Genomic DNA, 20,785 nt, shown 5'->3' on the forward strand with positions numbered 1-20,785 from the left:
TTTACCAAAAGTACCTTAAAACGTGTAATCATATTTAAAAAATTTTCCGTCCTCTCTTTAAACTTTCTCAAGTCTTGTTTACTTCCTTTATATATTCCTTTACGTCTTTCATGTATTTTCTCCTAATTTTTCTTCCTTATTAGATAATTACGATGTGGAGGTATATGGTTCTAAACTATAAGTACTCCAAAATAACTAATCTTTAATCCTTGATCTCATTTTAAATTCGATGTGAAGTTTGGGAAGAAAATGAAGTCAAGCTCAATAGGTAGAATTAGCGATTGTTTTGGATGATTTGAATAAATATAAGAAGATTGAAAGTAAAATTTCACTTAAGAGTGGTCAGAAGAGTTTAAGAAGCTTTAGAGCTATACTGACCGGCCAGTCGATTAATAGTTTAGTAACTTCATTAGAGCATGTATTTGTTCTTAACAACGATTTAAGATTTATTCTTAACAACGATCCTCCAATCCTCTTTGGAGATATGAATATCCAGACCAAAATAATTTCACTCAAAGCATTTTTTTTCTATTAAGTTTTTTTTCTTTTTCTTTCACTGTCTTCTTTCGCTCAGGAACTGAATTGTTTGTGAGATGTTGTTATTGAAAACGTTTTCTCATCTTCTTTAACTGCTAAAAGCCTTTAAAAAATTTGGTCTTAATATTGTAAAAAAATCTGCTAAAATCAACAACAATAATCTTGCATTTATTTTCTTACTTTCATTAATTAAACAAATTACCAGTTTCTTCTGTTATTTATATAGTTCATTGTTCAGTCCTTATAAACGATATTTTAGACCGTAACTCTTCGGTAATTTATGGTAATCGTTTTTAAAACGTTTTGACGTACATCTGCCAACTAACCAGGACTAAAATAAGGTATTAAAGGACTTACAGCAGAAAAGAAAAATTATCCAAAAGACTTCTTGATCTAGAGAAATGTCGCCTTCTATATTAAAAACCTGCCAAGTTCAGTTAATGATTCTGATACAAGTCCTGTTTTTACCGAAGCTTTAAAACTTTTATTTCAAAATTTTGATTTTTTTTTATTAGAATTTTTTCGACAGGTACAAGTAGAAATGAGCCGGACACCAGAATTTGAGCATTGGTCGCATAGGTATAGTTCCACCGAACTGTCTGCCGAGTGCGTACCACATTTGATAAAGAACATCTGGGGAGATGGATTCCCTTATAGATGACAGTATGACTTTACCCAATTCCATACCAGTCTTGAAGGAGTCTTCCCTGGGGAGATCCTACAGTCTTCCACCCCTCTTTTCTTACCACTAAACCCCTGGAGAGGAATATCGGCTCTTCGACATATTAAGTACTCTCATACCGCACAGACGTTACACACTTGCAAACATCCCAAGCCTTATCCGGGATTGGACACTGGGCCGTACGATACGTTAGCTATCACCGCTAACCACTGTACCGATTAGGATGACTAATTTTGTAATCATCTGGGTCTTTGATAGTTACATTTATTTATTATTTTTTTTTCAACTTATCAGTTTTATTTTGCCTTTTTGGGTTACGTACTTCTAACCTATCGCGCAGAATATTTTTGCTTCTAGAATAAGAGAAACACGCCTTCTTTCGAAATGAGTATTTCTTTTTTTCTCTCTTCTAAAACCAAAGTTATATTTCATTTTAATTTAAAGTGCTGTAGACAGTTGCAGCTGCAGTTTCTACTTTCGCATCTCTCCCCCGCCCTCAGCGCAGGCGTTTGAATGCCTAAAATATGGTATTGTAGCGTAGATAAAGGGATCGTACAAATGAACAAGCAAGTACTCAAGCCTAAACTCAAGACTTTTTATTAACTCGAAACTGAATGAAGAACTACTTATATACAGCTGGTGAACATGCTGGAACATTCCAGACTCGAAATGTTCTGGAAGAATAAGGAGGAAATTTACATAAATAAGATAACATTAACAAGAAGAAAATTTACATAAAAAAACAATTATCAGGTATCTTGCCGTTGATGGGTTTCAAGTCCTGCGTCTTCTCCGCTAAGCTATGAGGAGCTCGGTCGAATGGGGTAATTTTCGCTACAATAATTAATTGATTTAATCTATAAAAAGACGGTGCCTTTATTACTCTGGGTAGATAAATTACGTTATTTTACATAACGAAAGTGACACCTGGTAGAACTTTACAAAAATGCCTTCCCTTCATGTTTTTGCAAAAACGTCTGTTAGAGAAAACTTTCTGAATCCTTCTAAATTCCTGTTTGTGGAGATTCATTTATTTTGAAAATAGTTAATTTTTAGTTAAAACTTTCCTTTCACTCTCATTTTCACCCACGCTTTCCTACCAAAATGCTAATCAGATAGCATGCGCGTATTCAAATTAAGGTAGAAAGAAGTGCTATTTAAGTGAAGCTTGTGGTAGGGGATTTTAGAGCTTGTTATGCCTGTTTGAAGGCCAGTTGGAACTTTGAATTACTAGCGAACTGATTCTGCGGCGTTGGATGTTTCTAGCCGTCAAGCTTGTCTCTGCCTGCTTCTACTAGTCAGAGCCTTCCTAAATTATCATGTGAGCTGGTGGGCTAATTTAATTACATTTTATTTTTCGGTCAACATTACCCTTTGAGTTAAGCCAGAAATGTTGGTTTTATGTAAGCCCAAGTGGTGTCACCTGTTCAACTCTATGTGATTGAATAAAGGGTCATTTGAAATCTTCTGACTTTTCTGTTGTGCAAGACCTGAGAATAATTCCTCCTACAATCTTTTGAGAGCTCGTGAGTTTACGTTACGTAGAAATACGAGGCTCTGTATGTTGATTAAATTTATTTTTTCTAAAATCTTAATTAGTTTTATACATCCAACCAAATTTTGCTCCTGGAAAATATCAAACAAATAGATTTTGTACATTGTTGTTAATAAGTTATAGAAAGCTATCGAAGTATTTTCAGTTTTCTTCTCTGACTGAAAGTGTTTGCGAATAAAGTTTATCAATATCTTCTAGCCCATCAGCGGCCGAGCGGCAAAGTCGCTGAACACTGTGTGTAACGCGTATAGGAGTCAGTTTCCCTTAGTAAATCCTCCACGAAGGCTATCCCTCCCCTTAGGTAGATAGCCCTCGCTTGCTTTGCAATAATTAAATAAAATCAATATTTCCAAATCTAAATATGAATATTTTTTACACATAAGTAAAAAAAAAATTACCTTTTTCGACCTGAACCTCAACTTCGCAGATATCGAACAATCCTTCTGAGTCGCCCTTAACTTCAATGTGCACTTTTTGGCCTTCAATACCTTTGCCATTAGCACAGGGCAAAATAACTGTTTGTGTTCCTGAAATATTTTGCGAACACTTAGATGGAAAACAGTGTAAGTTAAAGGAAACATGAGTTGAATTAATTTACAACGCACCGAAGAAAATTCACGAAAAGTCAAATAATCATAAACGTGAAGGCCTCAAACAAATATTTCTTTAAAGTTTTACTAATTTATATGATGCTGACTTACCAAACTTCCCGTTAAAGGATGCACAACTCGAAAATAAAGCACTTGTCTCTACAGTTTTAATAATATAAACGTGAAAATTTACGTTCTTGTCTGAAAAAAAAAAAATAAGAAAATATGAGCGTTGCGTCAAATTAAAATTAAAAACCACAAAATAATAAATGCCAAGCAAATTCTGAGTGAGAGAGTATCTAATGAAAATATTATTTACAAACAGAGCGCAGGATAATTGTAATTAAAGTGACTACTTCAATTACAATCCGTATAATTAAAGTGACCGTAGGTCTCTTCTGATTGATGTGTTTTGTTAAAATTTGGTATATGCGTTATAGGGACCATGGGAAGGAAAAAAGTGTAATAAAGCATAATAGTTCAAATTATGATCCCTAGATGACTCTTTCCATGTACTGTAGAAAGTACGAAAGTACGTAGCATCATTCTTCACAGAGAAGAAAAGTGGAGCTTGGTTAATCAAGTTGTTTTATTGGAACTGCACGAATGCAATCAAACTATTTAACGAATCTGAAAAAGACTTCTGTATATGGAGGAATTCACAAAATGGAGGTTATAATAAAACATGATTTGAGATGAAAAATGTTTTAAATTTTAAATGTAAAATAGTTGTCAAATGAAATATAAATGCAAAATGACATATACTTGTGCATCAAAGTTAAGCATGAAAATTGCATAAATCGAAAAATAATCAGTTACTATAGTTTATTTTGATTGTCAGGAAACATTCCATGTCATAATAAGTCTCATGTGTTTATAACGTACAGAAAACTTCTTCTGTTACACTTTCTTCAAACTGAAAACCGAGTCGATAAGTATCAAACGCATTTAACATTTCTTTTGGCAAATATTTTTTACATACATTTTCACTAGCATTTTCATCTTCTTCCTCGTTATCAACATCTTTCTAGCTGCTATTTTTATGCTCTTCAATATGACCTTTTCAACTGGAATTCCTGAGGTTTCAATATCGTTTTTTATAAATAAATAATTGCGTAATTGTTCATTATTCTTTAACTGTCTTTGTTTTTCAGTTGATGCCACATATGTTCCTCGTTTTGCTCATCGTCGTCAGTAACATTACTATTATAAGCAGTATGAATCTTGGTAACGAAAGCAGTTTTTTTTTAAGTCATTGCGAACAGTGTTTTCAGTAGCAATCATAATCTCATACTTTTGCAAGTTCAGATAAGAAATCAAGCAAACTTATTAGACATTAAGGCCGATTCCTTTCAATTCTCCTTATTCCTTCAAAGTTCTTTTACGATAACGCGTCTTAACACTTTTTATCACACCTTGATTCATAGGTTACAGTTTCTCAGTGGTATTTGGAAGAAAGAGAAATATCTTAACATTTTTATGCTTGTCTTTGAATTTTGAGGGTAAGCACCGCCACTTTCTATCACTAGAGCAATTTTTCGTTTCTGTACAGCTATGAATTTGCCTAAATATTTTAGTCACTTTCCAAAAATGTCTAAGGCCATCCACGAAATCTTTTCAAAATAATAATCTACTTCCAGTGATTTAATACTAGTAATTTAATACTAGTGATTTAATAAGACTTCTTGGATTTTTATTCTCTCTTCTATAAGCAAAGGTTTCAATATTTCATTTTCTTTCATAATGCACATAGCAATACAGTAACTCTGACTTTGCTGTGCTTGCCTTCAAAGCATTTCTCTTTTTTGAATGCTTGTGTTCTCTGCGATAAACATTGATAAAATAAGCCGGTTCCGTCAGCATCGAAGATATCTTTTGGCTTGTACAAGATGATTACTAAATTTGTAGAGAATGGGCAGTTAATGTGCTGTCAGAAAGAGGACGAAGACAGTTTGCAATTGAAACTGGGGAAGAAGTTACTATTGCTATAATTGTCAGCGCATTCTACTCTCTCAATTCTGCGACAACTGCTCGAGTGGTGTCACGTGTTTTGTCTATCTTCTGATCTACGGTAAGGAAAGTTTTGTGATCCATTTTAAAATGGTATTCATACAAGATCCCCATGGTCCAAAAGCTGCTTCTTCAATATCCGCATCAACGGCCTGATTTTGCTGGAGAACAGCCGTTCACAATAAATGGCCTTGAAACATTTGGCATTCAGGTAAAGAGCATTTTACCCAGACAGAGCAATAAGTACCCAGAACTGTCGTTTATGAGGTGCTAGAAATTCCAATCTAGAGACTGAATAACTTCTGTATTCTAAATATATGTCTCTATAGAATTGTTTTTACTACTGACTTCATTCTTGACCCTTTTTTCTTCGAAAAGAGTATTTTTCAAGAACCTTAAAGGTATAACGCTAGAGTGTTCGTTATTGCGAACATCTGCAGCTGCAAACCGTTCTTGCCTTACAAGATCGAGAATGTTTAATGAATATCTACGTGTAAGATGGTGCAAAACCTCATATTGGTCTACAAATGTAGGAACTGCTTTAGGTCACTTTGGAGACTATCGGGTAATTTCGAGAATATTTTCGAATGCCTGAACTCTTTGTTCTTCGAGTATGAATCCCGATGACTTCTGGTTGAGGGCATTGTATGTAAATTAAGCATACAGACTTTGCCTGAATTGGAAACAAGCGTAGCATGCTGTGTTGCAGCAATATTTCAAAAATATTTTTGTGCTAATGTTTAAACATGATATGACTCACATTGAGAGTGTGATTGACGCTAATAGAATGCTCATTGAACAAAAGTTGTGATTAATAGTGTTTTATGATTCCCATTTGTATTTCTTGATCATTATGCTTTTCCTTTTCATCTGGAGGCCAAAACTTGAACTATTACTTGTTATAGTTTCTTTATTGTTTTATACAGTTTTCTTTTCCTCATTGTACATATAACATGCATACAAAATTTCAGTGAAAATACGTCAGAAGAGAGTCTGAATAGCTCTGAGTAAGGTCACATTAATCATAACTACTTGTATGTTTGTATTCTATAAAAAATAGTGTCAATTCAAAAGAAGTATTTTAACTTTAAGAGTTTTTAAAGTTGGAAAACAGTTTTCTGTAATAAATAATATTGAGTAAAGTGTCTTTCCGACAATTTATAATAATAATAATCTTTATAAGGACGATTGTTTGGTAATCATCTGTGCAAAAGGCAAAAGTAATTATTTCACATTACCTGATGAAAGCATAGTAATAGCAACAGTCAAAACTTTATGCTCTTGTCCCAAATCTAATCGCCACCATCTTATTTTCTTGGGTTTTAAATAAGCGCACGTTTCTTTGTCTCGATCTATGGCGAGTTCAGCAGGAAAACCGGGAACTGTTGAACTGGAGTATGCAATTCCAAGTGTTGTCATACTATCATCTGAAAGAAACAACTTATTCAAAAGAACTGTTAATATAGCTCCTTTTATAAAATGATAGGTTTTTTTAAATGCAATAAATAAATCAAAGCTACATAAAAATCAATATTTTTGTTTATTTCCTTCTACATATACACTTATTGATACTTAAAAATAATATATGACAGATGTCCTCCTCCGCGCTTTCCGCAGGTAGTTAGTTACGCTGATACTAAAACTTACGACGAACTATGGGGGCCATTGGGGAAAAAAAGTCAGTTTCAAAGCTGAATCAAAACTTTTTCAACTACGAATAAGAAAAACGACAAAAAGAAAAATATGCTTACGTGAGAACACAGAAAATTTACGTTGTTTTCTGACGCAATGATAGGAAATGTAATACTCAGCGTCTTTATTAGTGAAGCAGGGAAAGAGAAGCAGTGATGAATCCTTTTCTCCTTTTCTTCGGCTCACGAGAAATAGAGTTCGGAGTTCGGATCAGTAGCTAGTACGAAATTATTTTATGGATCTAGAAAAACTTCCAAGAAATCTAGTTTGTCAACTGAAGACATTTTCTGAATAATTTTGGCTTCCGAGAACTGGAAAGTGTGATTTTCTTCCGAGCAATTACGCGCGATGGCGAGTTTATGAATTTATTTTTACCGAAAATATTACGTTTTCCCAATAAATGGCATTAGGGGTTTCATTTTCTAGTCATTTGATTGGAAATCTCTGGAACCTCCTGTTATCTTCATGTCAGCGTGTATTTCCTTAAGCCTAATTTTTACAATCGCAGCTAACGAAAAGGCTGTATTTCAAAGCTATAGCTCTGCATGTTCACTTACGTAACGCTAAATTATATGGATAATTTCTGTATTCTTGAGCATTTAGTTCATATAATGCAAAGTTTTACAACATACACAGAGATGCTGAACTTGAAAATTTAATTTGCTTCCAAGAACTGTATACCGATCATGTTTATAAAAATAAACAGCAAAGGTGTTATAGAAAATTTCTTACTGCTTATCGCTTTTGCATGGGGGGGGGCGAAGGAATAAGTTATCGCCATTTAACTGCCACCACTGTTATATTAATATACTTTAATAAGTTTGGTGAGTAATATGGAAACAGAGTAATCATAGCAAAGAATCTAGTAATGAGTTGGAAGAAAAAGTGGAAAGTAAAGAGGTGTTGGAATTTCGTTGCTGGAGAACGAACATAATTTTTACGACCCGGTGAAGAACAGATGCTATCCAGGCTCACCAAGGAACCTATGGGAAATTGTAAGGGATATACAGTACGTGTATAACAAATTGCTTAGAACTGTTTCTAAGATAAGAAAAGCCAAAAGTTGTGAATTGAATATAGAAAACATTGTAAATATCAGGAGAGTGATCATCATAATTTTCATAAATAAATAAATTAAAAATCCAAGAATCTGCAGAGAGTTCGAGAGCACTTTTACTGGAGTAACGCAAGTGCTGACGTCGAAAAGTGGTGGCCGTCTTGCGATGCTTGTGTGGGTCGGAAAGAACAGAAGAAATGCAGTCGAGGGAAGCTCCAACGATATAACGTCGGTGCGCCTTTTGAACGCATCGCCTTTGACTTCTTGTGTCGAACTGCTGATAGCAGCAAATATATCCTGGTTGTCATTGATTACTTCACAAAGTGGCCTGAAGCTTATTCTATTCCTGATCAAGAGGTTGTCACGGTAACAGAGGTAATGACACAGCATTGGATTTCCAGGCTCTGAGTGCCTTTTCAGTTACATTCCGATAAACGAAAAAATTTTGCATTGGCTGTAATTAAAGAACTCTGTAAGCTACTCGGCATCGATGAAACCCAAACAACACCTTTACATCCACAGTTGGACGGCACGGTAGATAGGTTTAATTGAACCATCCTTAATCGCAGCTCGCTGGTGGTTTTCAGAATTCAATAGAACTGGTACAAGAAGTTACCTCTGTTTTTACTGGTACAAGAAGTTACCTCTGTTTTTACTGGTACAAGAAGTTACCTCTGTGTTACTGTGTTGTCCACGAAACTACCGGCTACTCCCATCCCAGATGCTATTCCGTGATGATCTTCATCTGCTTTATGATATTTTCTTTGGTCGCTCTCCGGATGCACCTTCATCGTCTGAGCATCCGCATTCAAGACCTCAGGCACGGTTTGAAGTGATACCATACAGACATTAGTATTTTTTTAAGCGGGAGATGTGAAAATGTGCAATGCCCTTGTCGACACTCGAACCATGGACCTCTCGTATACGCGCCGAATGTGCTGGCCATTACACCACGAAGGTATGATTAGAAGGTGGGAGAAATGCCTTATAATGCACAGTTTTGCCCGAGAGCGAGTCAGCGTGGCTACGGAGAAGATGATGACCCGATATTGCACAAGAGTTATAGGACATCGATTCAACAAACGAATGTGACAAGGTGTGGTTGTGGAATCGGATTCGATGGAAAGAATTCTCTCCTAAACTGCAGTCACTTACACAGTCGTAAACAGGCTAAACGACGTACTGAGTGATAGAGGTTGTAATTTCCGGCTCCTTCTCGTTACACAGTCATAAACAGGCTAAGCGACGTCAAAGTCACCGAATTCTAAGTCCAAATTCTTACGACAGGTTAGCCCCTTGCTATGGCCATAGTACGTAGTGTATATAATGCAAATAGTATAAGACCATGATCCTATTTGTGTCTAAATTTGTAAGTTTATGCAGTCAGTTATTAGTTATTTCCTGAAATTTTTGTTTTAGTATTATATTAATTTGCTTTAGCCTTAAGTACTGTTTCCAGTTCGGGGATTGTACTGCCCGGGATGTGCAGTCCTTTGGAGGGGGAGGCAGTGCTACGAATTTTGTACATAGATAGGTGATTTTAGTGCAATAATACGTGAAATTATATTTTTCTGTTTAATGTGACATAAAAAAAAAAAAATTAGACAGAAAAATTATGCCGGAAAAGTAAGAATACAGGGCAAGTCCATTTAACATTGAGTAAAGGGGTATCCGGAAACTTTGGCGCCAAATTTGGCCAGAAATCACCAACGTCGCCAAACTTTGCTTACATTTGGCGACATTTTGTTCCGGTTCCTGTATCAGCGTAATAGGTTTGGAATTGAATAAATGTAATTGGGCAGTATATTAGCTGTAATCGTAATTCGACCTTCATATTGCATTCCAGTAATTTCGAGCGGCAGAAATTACTAGGAATATCTCGACAGTCCGGTGAAAACTATATAAGGCTGGTGAGAACATCTGTTCTCAGTTGCTGTTGTTGAGTGTTAGCTCAGTGAGTTCGGAATATTGAGATATCTCCGAGTAGCTTTCTCTTAGCTGCGCTTTGCTTTGCGTTGTGTTTAACGTTCATAATAGTTTGAAGTGTAAATACTGATTTTACTCTGTGATATTGTGAAAAGTTGTATGATTATTTCTGCGGAAAGTTCCAGAACACTGAAGTGTTTCGTTTGATAAAGTAAATTGTATCATTCAATCATAGGACCTGTATGCATTCAATCTATTGCGAGGCCCTACGCACGCAACAACATTTAATTCTATTTCGATTGGTTTTGAAAATAGGATATGGCTTCGGTTTTCGCTAGTTTACTGATTATTGGAGCTTAAGATTTGTTTTCTAAAATGCTAATTTATGTTTTCGACAGAGTGCATCGAATAAAATAATAACATTGCAATGATTTTCCCTCTGCTCTCTAATGTTAACGTTAACAATAAATAGTGTATCATTCGCGTAAACAATCATAGTTATCATAGCTTGGCCAATATCACCTCATTGCAACAAATTGTGAGTAACAATTACAATATGACAAGTAATGCGTAGCATTTGCCATGAAAGCTTATGCACGTACAGTACCATCTACTAGTTCCAAATAGTAAGTTTACATGTTCTTTTATCATCTAATGAATGAAAAAGGTTGTAACTTCTGGCTACTTCTCGTTTTCTCCGATAACGTCGCCATTCTGATGAATTCATGTACAATTTCTTTGAGGCCCATAGCCAGGACTGCAATTTTGAAGATGTTCCTTTAATTGCAGACGCCAACAATGAAATATTAGTAACTCATTGGTCACGTTTGTGTGCAGTGTACCCATAAGACTACTAAAGGGCCCGTAGAGATTTTCTAAAGAATATTTATACGTATTTATGTAACATAAGGAGAAATTCAAGAAGAAAAGCTTTTTACTGAATTTAGTCTCCAAACCTTGCCTCTAAAACCCTTCAAGAAAATTTTATACCTTTTAGGTATTAAGTTTGGTACTGCAGATTCGAAACTCTCCTTGTTTACAACTATGTAAACACTAAATAAAAAATTAAAGATTTTAAAATGAATATATAACATAAGGTCTTTCATTTTAATCTTCTCTTCTTATTGCTGAGAGTTATAAGGTATTTCTCCCACTTTCCTAGGGTGCCTTCGTGGTGTAGTGGTTCTGCACGCTGCGCCGGTATTCCAGATGTCCGCGGTTCGATTCCCGGCGAAGGCGATTGCTAATGTTTCATCTCTCTTGCTCTAAAAATATTCTAATGTCTCTACAAGTGGCGCGCGAACTAAAAGGGTTGTGGATGATGACTCTTCACACCCGGGATATGGCGATTGAGTCCCCTAAAAACCCCAGTCGCCCTTTAAAAAGAGGAGTAGATAAAGTATTTCTCCCACTTTCCTAGCGTGCCTTCGTAGTATAGTGGTTCTGCACGCTGGTTCGGTATTCCAGAAGTCCGTGGTTCGATTCCCGGCGAAGGCGGTTGCTAATTTTTCATCTCTTTTGCTCTAAAAAATATTCTAATGTCCCTACAGAGTAATATCAATAATTAAATTTTCTTTTAATTTCTACAACAGAAATGTATTACTTGTCTTTACTATATAATCGTGTTGAGACAATTCGTGTTTTCCCTATCGCTAAAAATAATTTCTTTAGCATCATAAAACTTCTAAATTTCAAATCCCGAAAAAAGAAAAAAAAAAAGGTAGTCTCTATTCTAATGAATGACACTTCCAAATCCATTGATATCTACTGCTGTGAGAAAGCAAATGTAATATAATACAAATATCTTAGACTTAATAGGCTTAATTTTCATTACCTAAAAGCAACAGCAGCTGGTTAAAACTTCATAAGAATTTTCAAACTGTTTAGTAAAAATAAGAAACGGGATATTTCAACCAAAGTGGTAATAAACTTACCGCATATAGGCACCTCTTCAGACCAGGAACCATTACTAGTGCATCTGCTTATTGGAGATCCAAGAAGAATGTAACCAACTCTGCAGGTATAAGTAACCACAGCTCCTTCGACATAACCAATGTCATCCGGTTTCACGAATCCGTACGCTGGAGTTCCTGGGAAGCCGCATATCTTTTCTTTCGCTAAATACAAATGAACATGGTAAATTTTCAGTGATACTAATTCTAAATAAAATAGAATGAAATGAATTGTGTTTGTTAAATGAATGCGATTTTACAGTAAATTTTTCATCCTATCATAATACTCGTACATTAGAATGAAAGAAAACAATCAGATTACCATTAATTCAGACTTTTAGATAATTTTATATTCTAGATCAGTGTTTTGCAAAGTGGTAGGTTAGGAAGGTTTTTGTTTATTATAAGTTTTCCAAGAATCAAATAAGGAAGAAAGGGGAAAATGCCATTTTAAAATATGACTCGCAATAGTTTAAGGAAATTTTATTTATATAATTTTATTTATTTATTTATTAATCTTGTAGAGACATTAGGTATTTTTTGAAGCAGGCAAGATGAAAGATTAACAACGCCTTTGCCGGGAATCGAACCGCGCACCTCTCAATTACGCGATAAGCGTGCAGACCACTACACCACGACGGTTCGCTAAGAAGGCGGGAGAAATACCTTACACTGAAGTGACAAAAGTCATGGGATACCTCCTAATATTTTGTCGGTCCTCCTTTTGCCCGGCGAAGTGCAGCAACTCGACGTAGCATGTACTCAATAAGTCGGTGGAAGTCCCCTGCAGGAATATTGAGCCATGCTGCCTCTATAGACGTCCATAATTGTGAAAGTGTTGACGGTGCAGGGTTTTGAGCACGAACTGACCTCTCGATGATGTCCCATAAATGTTCGATGGGATTCATGACGGGCGATCTAGGTGGCCATCATTCGCTGGAATTGTCCAGAAGGTTCTTCTAACCAATCGCGAACAATTGTGGCCCGGTGACATGGCGCATTGTCATCCATAAAAATCTCATCGTTGTTTGGGTACGTGAAGTCTATGAATGGCTGTAAGTGATCTCCAAGTAGCTGAAGGTATCCATTTCCAGTCAATAATCGGTTCAGTTGCACCAGAGGACCGAGTCCATGCCATGTAAAAACAGCCCAGACCATTATGGAACCACCACCAGCTTGAACAGTGCCTTGTTGACAACTTGGGTCTATGGCTTCGTGGGGCCTGCGCCACACTCGAACCCTACCATCAGCTCTTACCAACTGAAATCGTGACTCATCTGACCCCGCCACGGTTTTCCATTCATTTAGGGACCAACCGATATGTTCACGAGCCCACGAGAGTCGCTGCAGGCGATGTCGTGCTGTCAGTAAAGGCACTCGAGTCGGTCTTCTGCTGGAATAGCCCAAGAAAGACAAATTTCGCCCCACTGTCCTATCGGGCACATCCCTCGTACGTCCCACTTTGATTTCTGCGGTTATTTGACGCAGTGTTGTTTGTCTGTGAACATTGACAACTCTACGCAGACGTCGCTGGTCTCGGTCGTTAAGTGCAGGTGGTTGGCCACTGCGCTGTCCATGGTGGGATGTTATGCCTGAAATTAGATACTCTCGGCACACTCTTGACACTGTGGATCTCAGAGTGTTGAATTCCCTAACGATATCCTAAATGGAATGACCCATGCGTCTAGATCCATCTACCACTCCACGTTCAAAGTCTGTTAATTCTCGTCGTGGGGCCATAATCACGTCAAAGCCTCTTCACATGAATAACTTCAACACAAATGAAAGCCCTGCCAAAGCACTTCGCATTTATACATTTTCTACGCGATACTACTGCCATCTGTATATTTGCATATTGCTATCCCATGACTTTAGTCACTTCAGTGTATAATCTATTTGAAAGTTGAAATAGCAGATACAACAACTGAAGGAGAAATGGAGGCAATGTTATGTAAAACATAACGCATTCTTGTTTCAAAATTCCTTACCTTGATTACCATGACAGAGCTTGGTATCATATATGCCTGTCTGCTAGATTTTAATGAATCGAAAACAAATCGCTCACAAATTACTGAACGTAGTAGCCTGAAGTTTCTGACTATGGAGTATAAATTTAGCACTGAGGAACGGGTATCACTTCGCCATATACACCACTTTAATGTGAGATTGGTACAGAATCTAGAGAAGAAAATTGAAAGACTTTACGAATGTAGCACTCTAAATTTCAAGCCAGCGTACGCACTTGTGCCTGGGAATCCTGAATAATTTTGAATTTATTATATATAATTATTTATTATATATATGTGATGTACCAGCTTTTGTCCGGAATAAATAGAATGCTGAAGAATCATAAATGTAATCGTAGCTTAAATAATCAGACGATAAGTTTAAAAAACAGGATCCATTATTTATTATTCAGGAGAAAATAGCAGTTACAAAAATCAGATATCCGGAGTAAATAAAAGAATTACTAATAACTTTTTGTATGAAGTTTACTGCATCGTGACATTTAAGAAAAAGCCCCGATATTCCTTTTGCGAGTCTTTTTATAGCCTCTGGAAAGGCGGAGCTTCCAAGAAATGACGTCAGCCTTGTCAGCCAATCCAGTTCGCTTTAAATATCTCGAGAACATTCTATAACTGTACGTGTAGAAAAGGCGGGAAAAACAACTTGACTACGGGGCTGTGGATTTAATTCCACGTACTTTCAAAATAAGAGAACGTCGCCATTAAAATGAAAAGAACATACAGTTAGAAATTTAAGTGTATTCTTGACTATGGAATTTTATTATTACATATATATATGTGTTTGTGTGTGTGCAACCGCAACAACAAAACGACTATTCAAACTATTCAGTTTGCGGCAAAACTAAGCATTCTCTTGAATTCACGAACTTCAACAACAGCAGCCTTTTGGGAGCTTTACAAGTGGACTTTACAAGTAACTTCACAGTGGGGTAACCCATAGGAAAGCATTTGTGTCCATGCTAAACGTTGGTTTCAATGATGTCAGAAAAAATGCTTATTGATTAGCCGCGGAAAATATAGAAAAGGTACCTTCATTCGCTTTCCCACTTCCGAGACCCATCAGCAATCGAGCAGTAAAGCCCCTAAACATTCGTAGCTCGACCAGTTTCCGATTCCAGACGAACGGGCCAGCTACATGAGAATTTTTCCTATGTGTAACGTGAATGGAAGCCAATTTTTCATAAGAAGTCTTCCCCAAAGGCATCCCTTCCTTTTGGCAGATAGCCATGGCTGAACGTTAATGAAAAAAACAAACGACCTTGAATTCTAGGGCAACCGAGACAGCACTAATTTTAATGACGGAAAAATATATTTGCGGAACTATATGTTAAATAGAAATTTATACTGGCATTGATTATGGTTAGGCATACTACCTTAAACTGAAGATTTGGCAAAGCCTTGCGTTCTAGCCAAGTTTATGATAGTCGAATTACAAGACCTCCAACTTGAGCTCTCTAGAGAGTGGGTGGTTTATAATAATCAAATTTTAATATAGTAGAAAGGTAATTAACTGACACTGAGTCTTAGGACTATTCGTAAATTCAGAGTATTTATAAATAAGTCATCACAGTGGAAGTCACGGGAGTTATTAAGGCCGAGGAAGGTGCAGTAAATTTGGAGCAGGGTAAGTCGTTCTCACAGCTTCTTTTCGACATAAGAAAATTTTATATTTCATTTAAATGATGATAGAAAAGTGTTAAAACATCTTACGTATTATAGACACAAAACTTAAGTGACTTCAAGACACAAAACTTAAATGAGCGAACTTCTTTTAAAATAAAGGTAAACTTGTAAATGACACTATGGTAACAGAACAGTGTTATAATGAAACTGTAATTAATTTAAAAAAATAATTTAATTCTTTAAAGGAAATACGAAGTGTAACAGATTAATTTAATTAACTTGACTTAAACTTACTATTAATAGGCTAGTTTAATTATTGAATAATTAACTGAATTATTTAAATTTTCTACCAGTACATTCAATTACCTATTGATTAACTAATTGAACGACTTCAGTTTAAATCACTTAAATAATACTCACAGCTTAGCAACATCATGTAATAATAAATGAGAAAATTTAAGATTTTTTCACTTTCGCGACTTTGATAATCGGTATAACTTCTTCCTGGATCATTTAGGGACCAAATGTTTGAACATTGTATAATTAGAAGGGTATGTATTAAGCCCTTCAGAAGGAAACTATAAACGTTATAATGTTATATTAAATGTTGCATATAAAAATAGATATTGTCACGTCAGGCACGTAACAGGAGGGCCTTGAACAGCCAATGTATGCTTAGTACACCTACGGCATAGGAAGCAGTTTGCGAAGATGGCTCTGCCCTTGCAACTGTCAACAACCAGTGAAGTATTATGAGACTTCTGGAATGAGGAATGAAATGGGAGGAATGAAACCTATACAGTTTTATTGATGAGAATTCATTACTACGACAGGTGAATGAGTAATACTTAAATATAACAGCATAAGTGTCCTCAGAAAGATTTCCAGGAGGAGGGGAAGGGAAAACATTAGAAACCAAAAATTACGCCAATTGTTATTTAACTATTAATTTTGGGAGATTCACAAGCCGATTATAGAATACAGCATTGCTTCAATAATAAAACACACGTGCTGAACTTGCTTCAATGAAAAAGCACATTTTTTACTCGATTTCATTAGGGCCCCTCTAGAGACTCCCATGGGTATAAATGAATTTAAAAGATAAAAGGCTATTGCTATGCGGAAGGTTTCCTCTCTTATGTTTAGCAGAAACGGAAAACAATGCTGCAGTTGTAAAGAACAAGATATGTCATGTCTAAGTGAATGTGGCATCACTAAACCACCGAAAATATAGAGAAGATAGTAAAAGTTTCATTGCAGCTAGCGTCTGTCTGAAATAATTAAGTTATTCAATGGATTTATGACGACGACCTTTGGTACAACATTTGAATAAAAGATATGTAATATTATTTTTTCAGGAACAACTCGACTTTGTAGAATTGAATCATTGGCTATATTTATGAGAGTTCGCGAAAATATTTTCAGAGAAACTGTCGACAGTACCGCAAATCAAAAGGAAAGAATTAAATATAGCCTAATTTCATAAAACAATTGCTATGGTCACAAATCATCAGTTTAACACTGTACAAAAAAAATGAAACATGTATTTATGTTCTCAAACTTACTTTGACCGAAACAATAAAAATGATGAACTTAAACAGTTTGTTTCCCAAATAAGAAGCTAAACTACCCACTAACGAATACTGAAAAGTGAAACATTAATATTCTTTGGAATTTTAACTTACTTTCATTAATGACTTTTTTAACTTCAAGGCATGCATCCACAAATTTTAAAATTTCGTAAAAAGGGGTTTATAATTTGATCCATCCAAATAAAAACAGGCTAAATATAATTTTGCTTTGCAGATAGAGATTTTTATCACAAGTAACAAATGAAGGTATTCAGCATACATTTGAAAATTTAATCCAGTGAGCTTATTAGACAGTCGCTCACGGAAATCAACATAACATGGAAATTTCACTGTGGCTAAGTCATAAGCCATGGAGCTTTAGATCTTGAAACTAAGCGTCCAGTAAACACGCAGTGGAAAAAAATCGTTGAACACCGTAGTTTGACTTCGGTTCTAATCTTGGATAAGTGACTGATTGCATGGCAATTTTCAAAGTTTTTCTAAAATTTAAAGTGAATATAAGACAGTTTCTTTTAGAAAGGTTTTCCACGTAGAAATTCTTTCCCTTAGGCTTTACTGCGCTTTGCCATAATCAGGCTACAAATCCCATATTCAATCCAAATTTTTAAAGACACATATATCCGTCACAAAAGAAAATGTTCATATACAAGATGGCTGATAAAAAGAGTCTGATAATAAATTCTGGTACTAAATTTAGCAATCTTTTTCCTGATTTAAACTGAAAAATTCGAGTTTGAAAGTAAATACTGAAAGGCTCTAAATCCAAAAACATTTGTTCATTTGTGAGAAAGATACACCACGCAGTTGTCGTCAGCAATGCCAACCAGCAGGAAAAAAGATAAATTATCCGCAAATGAGTAACATTTATTAAAAAGTCATTAAACACAACAAGAAAAGTCTGTTTCATCACTCATAAACGGTCCACTAAGGGAGTTAACGAGTTCTATTCCAGTGTAGCTTAATATTGTTACGAAATGCCCAGCTGCGGTAAGATAGCTTCCCCGAAAAACGGGTTTAGGGTTGCTAGGAAGTGGCTAGCAAAGGCAGAGTTGCCAGATTTGGCATAAAATCGCCTATTTAGTCGACAAAATTGGGAGTATGCCATAGACGGAGCAAGAACATTCTAGAACGAATTCTTACTGGTTTTCCCGAGAATGTTCTCGAAGGCAAATCAAAAGCTAGAAATACAATGCAAAACTCAACACAGTCGAGTGACGTGGCCACTTATTTGGGAGAAGGCAAAGCAAGTACAGTCAAAGGCAATGCATTCAAGAGCGATGGGCTATAACGATTAACAGTCGTAACCGAATTAAATCAACCTGGAAAACTGAATTCAAAATTAAAATCACCTCCAACTCCCAAACGGACAGAACGGCTAAAGTGAAGGAGTCAAATCCCCAGCATCAGCCATCACCTCATTCATTCAAACTCAGCATTTTGAACCCATAGCTCCACTGGGGGGGGTCAAGATGATTCTAAAGACAGTGTGCTGAGACCGAAATCAAAATCATCAAATTGATATTGACCAAGACAAAATTAAGCTGATAAATGACCGAATCAAAATGATTAAATTTGTAAGCAGTTTGGGAATTTACGGGGGGTGCGAAATTAGCAGAAACAGCTGTCACACCTGGCAGATGAAATGGCCCTTACCCGGCTAGGCATGAAGTCGAACTTGGCTTGGATGACAGAAACGAACAACTCATTCCATGCTGCTTCACGTTTCTGTCGCACTTCATCAACCGTATTGCCTGGAGAGGGGTGGTGCGCCACTCTCTCAGCAACCCATGAACAGATGTTTTCAATGGGTAACAGATCTGGAGACCGTGCAGGCCAAGGCAGCACTCGTCTGAAAAGACGACATTGTGCCACACTTGTATCCAGCTTTCTCATTCGACGCACCAGAGTTGCCTTCTCTCTCTATGCTGCATTGTCAAAGGAAGTCAAAGTAACGGTTGCCCTGCTGATAATCCACGCTGCTGCAAAACTCGATACTCTGTACGAGCAGATACTTGCGTGCTGCAAACATACCCATTTCCTGACTAATGGTCCATGATATGATTATACGGTTTCTCAGGGCTGACCTCAGAATATGCCTGTCATCTCGGGCGTTAGTCATAGTAAGGCGCTGAGCATGCCGTTCAGTATGACACTCAGCAACCCATTGATTTCACATTCGTATGAATGTGTTTGGATGCCGACCAGTGCGACGGGCAATATCACGGAACGATAATCCACACTCTCCATAGGCAATGAACCTGCCTCTATCGAATTCCGACACTTGTTGGTAAACATTTCTTCTTATTATCGAGGTATAAAACGATATTCTGATAAAACTCCTACCTTACAAAGTGCTTTACGAGTTAAAAAATCCACTACACAGCTTTTCTTTTACGCAGTGCTTCAGATGTCGTTTCTCCCTCCTGCGTCGTCTAAATGGGCTGAAATACTAATCAATTGCATATCTCAACCTCTTCTTCCTTTCATATGATTTTGACGTTCGTCAGATGAGTGTAAAAAGAAAAAGAGGTTGAGCGCTCGCTCGCTCGCTCGCTCGAGAGAAAAGTACTTTGAATACTGATTAAATATTTGTACAGACAAATGAAATTATTCTCTAGATTAAACTGCTGCTTGATTACACAATCAGATAGTTGATAGTATTTTTCTGTTAATTATAATAAGAGTTTTTCCTCTTTAGTAAGTTCTTTTAATGCCCTTGTGCTAACCCTGATTTTGAATTAGCCATGCACGTGGTTCCCAGTGTTACCCAGGTTAATTGGGAGTTGATTGTAATCATAACGCTTATAATTGTGCTGAGCAAAATGCAAAGAAACACTGCGTATTTCAATTCTAATGAGAAACAGCTTAATTAAAAAAAATAAATAAATAAAAAATTCTTAAATGGTCGTACGTATAACCACCAGTCTTTCGAAAAGTTTATGAAACATAATCTATGCTTTATTTATCAAATTAAGCTTTTATGCTCATAATCTTTACATTCTAGCTAGCAGGGGAAAAAATATTCTATTTTGCTTCGACATTTTATTTACACCATTTCTTAGCTTTCTTACCCAAGCTCATTAATACGTTCTTTCAATCAGGAGCATTTTGTAATAATAAATTCAACTTGCAAGCGATATTTACATGTACAACAACAGAATAGACAATATTTATAGTGGTATTTACAGAGTCCAAATAGTCACCATTAGGACGTTTGACGCAGTAAGAACAGATATGGTAAGAGGAGGGTTTGTTTTGTTGACTTTTGCCAGTCAGATGTTCCACATAGTCCCTAGATGCACGAATTGGGTCGCTGATAACCAGCTTCTTCATCAGTTTGGTATACGTACTTGAGAAAAGCCGTCTAATAGTACATTCATTCTTTGGGTCCCAGGATCCCAAGGCACACACTACGATCGCCTCGACGCGGACATGCGTGAATCTTTAACTTAAGATAGAAGCAATTACAACATACTTCTCCTCCTTCGTGTGACGAACTACTTCAAATGACTGGACTGGTTTTAAGACAAATCTTATAAAAA

The 20,785-nt window shown here is 36.3% G+C and overlaps 1 protein-coding gene across 1 annotated transcript in view; it reads right to left on the reverse strand.

The window, feature by feature from the left end:
• LOC118190826 (uncharacterized) overlaps positions 1-20,785 on the reverse strand; it is a 68,028-nt gene that overhangs the window by 24,179 nt on the left and 23,064 nt on the right. The window contains exons 2-5 of the mRNA XM_035361607.2: positions 11,984-12,166; positions 6,613-6,801; positions 3,476-3,565; positions 3,173-3,301 (exon numbers count right to left, since the gene is read on the reverse strand). Of these exons, the coding sequence (XP_035217498.1) occupies positions 3,173-3,301; positions 3,476-3,565; positions 6,613-6,801; positions 11,984-12,166 (591 nt within the window). The remainder of the gene's footprint in view (positions 1-3,172; positions 3,302-3,475; positions 3,566-6,612; positions 6,802-11,983; positions 12,167-20,785) is intronic.

Source organism: Stegodyphus dumicola, chromosome X1, assembly GCF_044657685.1.
Source record: "Stegodyphus dumicola isolate Sdum_Otavi_A_Nest chromosome X1, ASM4465768v1".
Classification (NCBI taxonomy): Eukaryota; Metazoa; Arthropoda; class Arachnida; order Araneae; family Eresidae; genus Stegodyphus; species Stegodyphus dumicola.